The 10182-nt window shown below is 31.4% G+C and overlaps 1 protein-coding gene across 1 annotated transcript in view; it reads left to right on the top strand.

Moving 5' to 3' along the window:
• LOC106681174 (nose resistant to fluoxetine protein 6) overlaps positions 1 to 9637 on the top strand; it is a gene marked incomplete at its 3' end in the record, with an annotated part of 23124 nt that extends 13487 nt beyond the window's left edge. Inside the window, 6 exon segments of the mRNA XM_067052294.1 lie at positions 12 to 208; positions 2556 to 2707; positions 4198 to 4369; positions 5354 to 5550; positions 6348 to 6480; positions 9448 to 9637. Of these exon segments, the coding sequence (XP_066908395.1) occupies positions 12 to 208; positions 2556 to 2707; positions 4198 to 4369; positions 5354 to 5550; positions 6348 to 6480; positions 9448 to 9637 (1041 nt within the window).
• Positions 9638 to 10182: the final 545 nt, after the last annotated feature.

Below are 10182 nucleotides of genomic sequence, written 5' to 3'. Positions count from 1 at the left end.
TTTTTAAACAGTTTTTCATCAGATATGGGACAGCTTCTGCCTTAAAAGAAATTTATCCAATATGCTCAAGACAAACACAAGATGCACCTTACTCTCAAGCCTCCACGGACTTCGCGTACTGAGCCAGTGCATGATTGTATGGTACCACATTGTACTTAGTGAAATGATCGTAAACTATCCAGTTTTAAACAAATTTTCTTATAACGAGGTAAGTAGAATGTATTTGCCCTGATAGTTATGTTAAACTGTTAGTTTAATTAAGTAGGAAAAATAAATACGAAAAGGAAATGCTGTATTTATTGATTATATACTGCAGTTATAAAAAATTAAAATTGAAGATTTTAATTGTGACATAACGTCGACCCGTCTTAAGTATTTTTTTTTTCAACTTTCAAGATTTTTATTATTTGGCTTTATCGGTAATCATCCTAGAATGATGATTTCTGAGAGCAACAAAACCTTAAAAATCATTGAAAAAAAAATTATTTTTTCTATTATTTTATAATGTGCAAAGATGTATGATTTAAAAATATTTAATAACATGTAAACATGTTATTTTTTATATTACAATATTTCATACCTATGTTTAGGTTTACTGTTCTATCCTCAGTCCCATCCTCTACAGCGTCTATACAGCTGAAATCCCAACCAATCCTAACACTATCCTCTCCACGTATGCCGATGACACATGTGTGCTTGCTGTTAATAAAACCCTTTAATACAGATCCGCTACCTTGGATTACATCTGGACAAACGACTAGCCTGGAACCCTCACACAGTACTGAAAAGACAGGAAACTGTACTTCGATTCTGACTATTACAGCACTTACTAGAAAAACGGTCTAAACTTCCAATTCATTACAAAAGACTGATCTACATGACTGTAATAAGGCCAATCTGAACATACGGAGTTGAGCTTTGGGGGCTCCACTAAACTTTCGAATTCCTCTCGTATCCAATCCTTACAATCCAAAATCTTTCGTAAAATCCTCAATTCTCCTTACTTTGTCACAAATAAAATCATACATAAAGATCTTAATGTTCCATAATAACCGAACTGGCCCAAACCAGATATCAGTCTTTCCATTATAAACTCCCTAACCACCCAAACCCTCTAGCTTCTAACCTTGATTCCTCTTCCATTCCTCGCAAGCCTCCGAGGTGCCTAAAAAGAAGATAGCCCCAATACCTTACATTGTAAAAATGTTTAAGAGTGCTACCAATGGGTAGTTTATAGTATAGTTGTGCAAAAAGTAATAACTATTACATGTGACTGTAATTATTAATTGTAATTTTAGTGATTCATTGAGTAGTTAAAACTGTTAATTAACATGGTAATTTTATTTCTGGACATTCAAATTACAGTAATTGTAATTGTAATAGCAATTACATTTTGTACATTGGTTGTACAATATTTCAGATTTTTGTCCAGTTTTATGGCTCAAATGCTCCTTACTGATTTATATTTCCCAACAAACTTTTTGTATTTTCACAATTCTAAATTGAGCCTTACATACCTTAAAAGTTTCATCGAAAACCGTATCGTAGTTTAGTTCGTCGAGAAGTTCTTAGGAAAGTGGGACAATGACTGCGAGAATACTATAGGAGTACAATAAGCGATTAAATTTTTTTAATTTTTTTTATTTTTGAAAATCGATTCAGAATAATTTTTAGTTGTGTTCTGTACGTTTAAGATATGAAAGGTCATACAAATTCAGTAAAAATGTCTGGCTCACTAATGCTCCACCACAGGTGGGAATCTGCGTGTCCACCATCAGAATATGGTTTGAAGTTATTCAATTTGATATTTTATCATTTTACAGTAACAATTAACACCAGTGAATAACACAATGTAATAAACTTTAACATATTGGTACTTTGATATTTTTTCAGAGCATTCAAAAGTTTACTTAGGGGTCACCAATATTACTGTAATTCTACCACACCTATATTTTAATAAGGTTTTGGTCGGATAATAAAACCAATAACCCTATTAAATTTATATTTTTAATAAACTTAAAAGCATAATTAATCAGCCATCTGTAATTAAAAGATGTTTTTGAAGGTTATCCAAAGTTTATCATTATAAAAATTGTTAATAGATTATTATTGTCCTACAGGGATTTCTAAAAATAACCTTTTTTGACCTTGATAGTCCTAATAAGACATTAAATGGAAGTATGATGTGGAGCAATGTTTTATGATTTACAATACTTTTTGTACTTAAAGTAATATTGAAAGCCATTGTAGCTAAGAGAGTTGAGGCGCCAACTTTACAACCTCATGTCTGCAGCGGGTTGATTTTTATTTCGTGGCGGTCCCCCGTAATGAAAACTTGACTCCCCCGTATCTCAGAAATGACCAGGTTGTGGGTAAAAAAAAAGAACAATGAAGTAAAACAGAAATATAACTGTATATCTTATTTGGTTGAGGACTTTACATTTATTTAATTTTTTCTATAATTATCTTTGTGTGCGCGTGCGTCTCTAAAAATATATGCAGTAATAAAACATACAAAAGTTCTTCAGTCAGGGTAATGTTTATCTATTTGTAAGTTTCTTAGATCCTGGAGAGGAGCTATAGAGACGGAATTGGTTCTTGCAGTAGATACATTTTTTGTTATTGGTGGGATATTGTTGACATGGAACTGCTTAGAAAAGAAAAGAAAATTCAATTTAATCAGCTATTATACTCACAGGTACTTGAGGTAAGTTGGTGAGATAAGTTAACATTTTACCAAATGCTTGCTTATAATTCAGCTACTTTTTTTTATTAATATTTACTGATAAGTGTTTAAATAATAAATCTATGATAAAGGTAATAATCTTCTTAGATTGATTTTTTAATATGATTATAATACCATATTAATACTAAATTAATAGTCGACCGGCTCTATTGCTCTCACTCAGTTCCACAGGAGACCAGATTTATTTATTTTATTTTTATTCAGATCTGATTTTCTTTATATTTCATATAACTACTTTGTTATTAACTAATTAATTTTTATTCTATCCGTGATATTTTATGACATGAATGAATACTTAGAACGCTTATACTTATAGCCCTTAAATGTGATAGTTTTTAGTACTATTCTTAAACAAAAACTATTATTATAAAAAAAAAAAAATAAATAGCTGACTAAACGTTTTCCTATAATTCAAATTCTTTATGATTAATTCAGGCCAGTAACGTATAATTCATACGTTCTATTTATAATAGACTGTTTAATAAATGTTATCAGTTTTATTTTTGGATATGATTGTTTTACCATTATCATCGTCCAAAGCTTTAATTACAAATAACATTCGTTTAATTTATTGTATATAATTCAGCAGCTATTTCATTAATCTTTGTAGATGATTGTTCCAATAATTAACAGTATGAGTAACAGGGTCCAGCAGCCAATTTTGAACCGCACTGTCAAAACACTCATTGCCATATTTTCTAAGTAGAGTAAATTTGTTGGAAGTTGAGCTTTTTTAGTTTAGTCCAGTAACTTTGTCCTAATATTTCTGGGGTCACTAGCGGATCCAGTCTGGAACATTAGGGAAGCACGAGGTGGGGAAAAAAAATATTTTTTTTCTTGAAACGTTCTTTCTATTACATTTAAATTAAAGGGTTGTCTTTATTTATATGCCCTTAATGAAAAAATAAATTATATTTCAAAATTGAAGTTATTTAGAGAATAATTTTCTAGATCCAAATTTTCTATTAGGTGTATATAATTAATTTTGAACAAAGGTCCCCTCAGAAAATTCCTGTATCCTCCACTAGTTCCCCAGTCAGGTTAGTTGGTGTATTGGCTCCTTTTCCCTAATCTCTGGTTACCTAAAAGTTGCCAACCCAAACTTACCAAAGTGGGGGTATCAACATTTATTTCGTGAGACTTCCTTAAAAAAATAGATACTGAATCATGAGGGAATACAAACTTACCAAAGTGGGGGTATCAACATTTATTTTGTGAGACTTCCTTAAAAAAATAGATACTGAATCATGAGGGAATACAATCCACAGCACTCTTAACATGGAGGGTACTCTGGCATCCTTTCCCCAACACGGCCATCACTAGGAACTTATATCTCTTAACTGTGTATATATATATATTTAATATTATTAAATAGTGTATTATCTTAATACGGTTTTTATTATACTTTCACTGTTATCATTATATCCTTTATGTTTGAATATAACTTTCAGATTGACGCCTCCCTATTTGGCAACACTTTTGGTGATTTCAACTTTTGCTAATAAGCTATGTGATGGGCCGCTTTGTGTTTACTTAATAGATAAAGAAAAACAATCCTGTGCGAGCTACTGGTGGACTAATGTACTATATATCAACAATCTTTACCCAGGAATATTCAAGTCGGTGAGTTCAAAAGTATTTGATTTTTAAATAAGTACTAAATCGAGAGAGATGATCTTTCAGTAATCGGTCAAATCATGGATATGCAGTTGGTTATAAAAAATACTTTTATAGCCATTAGTCAACCTGAGTTTCTGTCAAATGGATAGACCGATTTTAGTGTCTGTTTTTGTAGTATTTCGACCCCTGATGCTTGTGCATTAAATTTGGCGCCCTGTGCGTAATAACTGCTACACAATAGCGAAAAACATATTTTTCTAGACTTTATTGATGAAATGATTATATTTCAAAGAAAATTGTTCATATTTTATAGTAAACTATATATATTTTTATTTGATAGGTAATAAATTACCTAAAAAACAAAAGAAAAAAAAAGACTATCGAAATTAGATCAGTACTCGCAAATAGAAATAAATGAACCTTTTCATTTATAGTGAAATATTACAATCTGCCACTTTCAAGAGCTTTTAATATATTTAGGTATTCATACAATATTAAATTATGAAAAAAAAATACCTAAAACAGATCAATAAATTTTAAAAAAATAGCAAAATTAATAAATAAACAAAATTAAAAAACCTCTAAATCGAAAGCATTATTGTACAATATTGGGCCAGAGGGTGGATTGGAAAAACTGGAAAGCTATGAACCAATTCCTTCCCCGACTAAAATCATAATAAAAGAAAAATAAACGCAGAAATTAGAATTTATCCATAAAACAAATATAATGAAGCTGTAAGTACCTATTATTTTTTTCCCCAATACTGTTTATTTCAGCTAAAATAAAGAGAAAAATAAGAAACAAAGCAAAATTATTTAAGTTGTTTATTCATTTGTTACCAAGAATAGGATCAAATCATCTAAACTATTTTTAAAAAACACATGTTCTGGTTAACTGACCAGTTAAAAAAAATGTATATTTATGTTAATATGTAAGAAAGTGTACATTCATGGAATAATATTTTTAACCGAGTAATAAATTTGCAGTGCATGCCACACAGTTGGTACCTGGCAGCAGATTGGCAGCTTTTCTTTTTCTTGTCACCTCTGGTGGTGATAGTTATAAACAAGTGGCCTCATCACTTATTCAAGTTGATAAGTGCAATTTTTTTAACATCAGTCATATCAACTTTCTTGGTATCTTATTTGTATCATCTTCCTACAGAGAACTTGATGTTTAACAGGTCAGTATATAGTACATCTAATCTTTTTAATTGCTATCCACCATAGTTTGATTATGTTCATTTTGTTTATCCTTCTATTTCTATATATTTTAAGAGAGATTTTATTTATTTTTATGTGTTTTTTTTCATTTATTTATTCTTTATTTTAGTATAAATGTGACCATTCATCACTATTACCTATTGTTCACAACTGTGTGGCAAATTGTAATATCTATCAATGAATAAAAAGTACAAGTGGAGAAATTTTTATCCACAAATTAAAAAAACACAAAGGAAAAAGTGGATGATTCATTATTATTTATTATAGTTTATAATTAACTAACAATTAATACATTTACAATCTAATAATAAATAAATAAAAGGTGGTAAAGTATAAATAAGATATAAACATCCATTCCTTCAATTTTAATAAGGGAAGCTTCTACAAATTGACATTTTGTTTTTAAGGTGAAAAGTTTTCACTATAATTTTAATAACTAAAAGTGCCCTCTCTTTTATCAATAGTTATTTCCCTTAGAACTAAGCATAAGGAAAGAGAACATCTTAGAGAAAATAAGTTTTTCTTTATTCCTATGAATTAGCTTATCAAAAACAATTTTTGCTATTTTATTTTTTCTAGTATGTTGCACGGACACACACACAGAGGAATTAATTAGGAATACACAGGAAGATAAACAAGTTTCCTTTAAAGCGTTCTAGATTAAATCGTTATTAAACCAATTAGTGGTTCCGATCATGAACTAATATGCTGTTCATTTCTTATTTTAAAAAATTTACTTCAATTTTTTTTTTTGTAGTTATGAAGAAGCTGATCATTATTACAACAAATTGTACGGGACTCCTTACGCCAGGGCAGGACCATGGGCTGTTGGGATGTTTTGTGGTGTCATCTTGCATAATTTCACGAATAATCCAATAAAACTCTCAAAAGTAATTATGATAATTTTATTTCATTAATTTTTATTGACCATCATGTAGTATACTTGGTACCATATATACAAACTGCTCAAGTTGAAGCCGATCACTTACAAAAATGTAGATATTATCCATTTTCTTTTAACACAAAAATTTTGAATTGTTTCTATTTTAAAATAAACTATTTCCACAACTTATCCACAATCTTTATCAATAAAATAAACTTATTTTGTTTACACAATTGGGATTTATTCTCAATTTAACCACCTGTAGAAATAAATATTGGTTTTTCGTCATCATTACTCTCAAGGCAAGACTACGCCTATAAATGAGTCTGGATAACCAATTTCAATGAAACTTTTGTTGGTGATACTAGATCGAGAAATATGAGACACGTGGCCAATGGACCAAGGACTCTTGCCTATGCACCATAAGAGGCGAGAAAAAAATAAAGAAAATTTATACGAGGAGAAGATGGTTGGGGGTGCGGTCAAAATAAAACACAAATAATTGATTGATATTTTGTTTTATTTTGACCCCAGCCCCAACCATCTTCTCCTCGTATAAGTCATCCACGGTCAACTATCTCTCATAATTAAAAAAAATTATGTTGTCGCATTGTGCTCTGCATGTATTTGATGTTTATTATACAGCAATCGACTTTTTTTTTCGTGTATAAGAAAAAATATTACCTTTATGTGAAAAAAAAGTAATTTAAATTAAAGGAAAATTTCTCATACGTTTCATTTCATAAATCCGGCTCTAATTTGCTTATGAAGGTCCAATGTTTATCATTTCATGAAGATAGATTAGTGGTGTCATGTTGATGTTCCTGCAATTTTTGTCATATTCAAGAAAGTTGAATCCAATCCAATACGGTTGAAATTTTGAGCAAAAGATTTTTATATTTTATATGAATTTATTTAATAAACGCGGGACTTCGACAGAAAAAATCATCCAAAAATTTCTGATTTTTGTGAAAATTTATATTTAAGGGTTTCAATAGAGACTAAAACCAAAACTGATTTTATTTCTCCTATCCAATTTTTTTTTTTACTATTTTACTGGAAGTTACTTTTGGATTTTGTTATTTATTACACACTTACACTTATTTAATACAACCAATAATATTTTGCTCTTATTATACAGGGGAAAAAAATCGATTACTATATACATCAAATACATAGAGCAAATGCAATATGCGATAACATAAAAAATGTCCAAAAATATGTAATATTTTTCTCTCGGCTCTTATTATGCCGCACTGGCAAGAACCCTTGGACATGTGTCTAAAGGGGCCTCTACATGTTGGCCAAGCCATGGCGAACTCAGACATACGCGAGCATGTGGATGCGTGGCTTGGCTTGGTTGTTCTAGGCTCGTTGCCGAGCCGTCGAGAGTCGGTTTTTTGGACACAAATCAAAGGGGTTCGTGAGAGCGCTCGTGTAGCATCTCCACCATTGTTCTTTTTCTAGTTGCAACTGAGAGCTGTTAGGAGGTTAAAGATGTTTGTTGGTATTTTTTATAATAAGTTTTATATTTAATCTTATTTATTTATATTTAATTTCCTTTCATTTTCTTTTTTTTTGTAATAAGAATAATATAATCCCAGTGCAATGGCTGAAACCATTAGTGCGTCCGCCATCTTTGCCTCTTGAATAACACTGACATGTGGATGGTCCGCTCTTTGCTCTTTACCGAGCACTTGTATAAGCCTCCGATTCGTGGCGAGCGGCCAACATGTGGATCCGCCTTAATGCTTTTCTACCAAGTATTACCAAAAAAATCTTCATTGAAATCGCTGATTCCTCGTGCGCAATCTCCCCGTACCAGTTATTCTAATGTATGAGGATATTTCAAATGCTTTTACGACTGCAGTTTATTTAATGACGAATCGAAATTAGTTCTTCATTATCATGATTGAAATTTTAGAATTCGGAGAGAACGAAACAAGCGATTTAATGCAGGTCTTACTGTCCCAGTAGGGTTTTTATGGAGGGGGTTCGATAATGGTCGAGCAATGAAAAACAAACTAGGAAAATCCCAAAACACCTTTTCTTTTTTCCTCATCACAAGAATGGGGAAAACATCTTTGCTAATGATTCTTCAACCCATAGAGCAAGAGTGGTTAAACATTACTTTGAGGAACAAGAAAGCTTGTGGACTGTTTGTTCATCCAACATGAATCCTATTAAGCAAGTTTGGGACACACTCCAATATCAATTACATATGCGTTATAAACAATCTAAATGTTCAAAAATTAGTCGTATTTAATTTTTAATAAGTAGTCTATTGCAGTGACTTAGGACAAAATATATTTTTGACCAATTTTTAATTATTTAATTTAATGACTTTTCTGTACATTAAAAGTAAAAACCAATATTGCACCGTCCGTAGCTCAGGTGGTTAAGCGCAGGTCTATCAATCTGAGATCTGTGGGCGGCGCCGGTTCGAATCTGGTCGGGGGCGTTGACTTTTTCCATTGAATGGTGGTCCCTCTAAATGAAAAACTTGACTCCTCACCATGTTAAGAATAATGGTCACCTGTAGATAACCCTCCGTATGTCAAAAGGCAGTATAGGACTTCAATGGGAGTCATGGCCGACGAAAAGGGGAAAAAACAAAACAATATTCATAACAAATAAAAAAGTCCCTTTCCAAACAACAATGAAAGTTGAATTTAAGGCAAAGGTATGCATATCCTTCCCTTTTAAACTCTATTTGAACTTGAACCCAATGATTTCTAGCTTTGCTTTCTAATCGATTCCTAATAACCCTCTATGACGTGAAAAATAGCCTTCAGACTTTCTGTCATTGTAGTGCTACCAATATTTATTTTTAACCCCACTAGTTATTATGTGTTAAAGGAAAATAACACATTTATTAATGTATCTTTATTGCAGTTTTAGAATCTCCATATATAAACAAAAACAAAATTAATATTTTACTGCATAATATAGAATAGAATGCTATTTTTAACAGAAGACGCACTTGATGGCTTGGGTGCTTACAGTTCTTGGTCTATGCTTGTCTGTTGAACTTGATCTACCATTTTTAAAGCTGCAAAACAATGAAGCTGGAGTTTGGAGTGCTCTGTTCAATGCAATTCAACGGAATGTATGGGCTGTATCGATTTGCTGGATTATATTTTCTTCAGGGACTCAAAAAGCTGGTATCTCGTACAATTTAAATTAATCTGTTCTGGATAAAAAGGAAAAAATACAGTTACTGTTAGCCAGTACAACTGAAGTATCGCAACATATGCAAATTTTATTACTAATAATCATCATTAGTACTCTAATGATAATTATTCATAATTAATTCATATACACATACTGTGGCGGCAGTGGGGGTTCAAAAATGAACTTATCAAAACTGCCAGCCAGTAATAAATTAGGCCTGGTTCCGCTTTCCCGGGTGATCGTATAATTTTCAGAGCTTAACAGTTGGATAAAAATAATAAAGTGATATACGGTCTCAGGGAATGAGGAATTGCTCCCAGGCATTGCCTTAACTGAGACTGGGTATTACTGGATGAACGTTATGTCCCAAAGGAAGGCGAAAGAATAAAATAAACAATAAAATTATACATCGTCTCAGGGGACTTACTCCCTGACAATGCCTAATGGGAAATTGCTCCCAGGCATTGCCTTAACATGATAATGTATTGAACAATATAAAAATAAATTTAATTTGGATTTAGTTATAAAAAAACAT

This window comes from Halyomorpha halys, unplaced genomic scaffold, assembly GCF_000696795.3.
Source record: "Halyomorpha halys isolate HHAL.00 unplaced genomic scaffold, Hhal_1.1 Scaffold315.1, whole genome shotgun sequence".
Lineage (NCBI taxonomy): Eukaryota > Metazoa > Arthropoda > Insecta > Hemiptera > Pentatomidae > Halyomorpha > Halyomorpha halys.
This window is presented reverse-complemented; position numbering and strand designations above follow the sequence as displayed.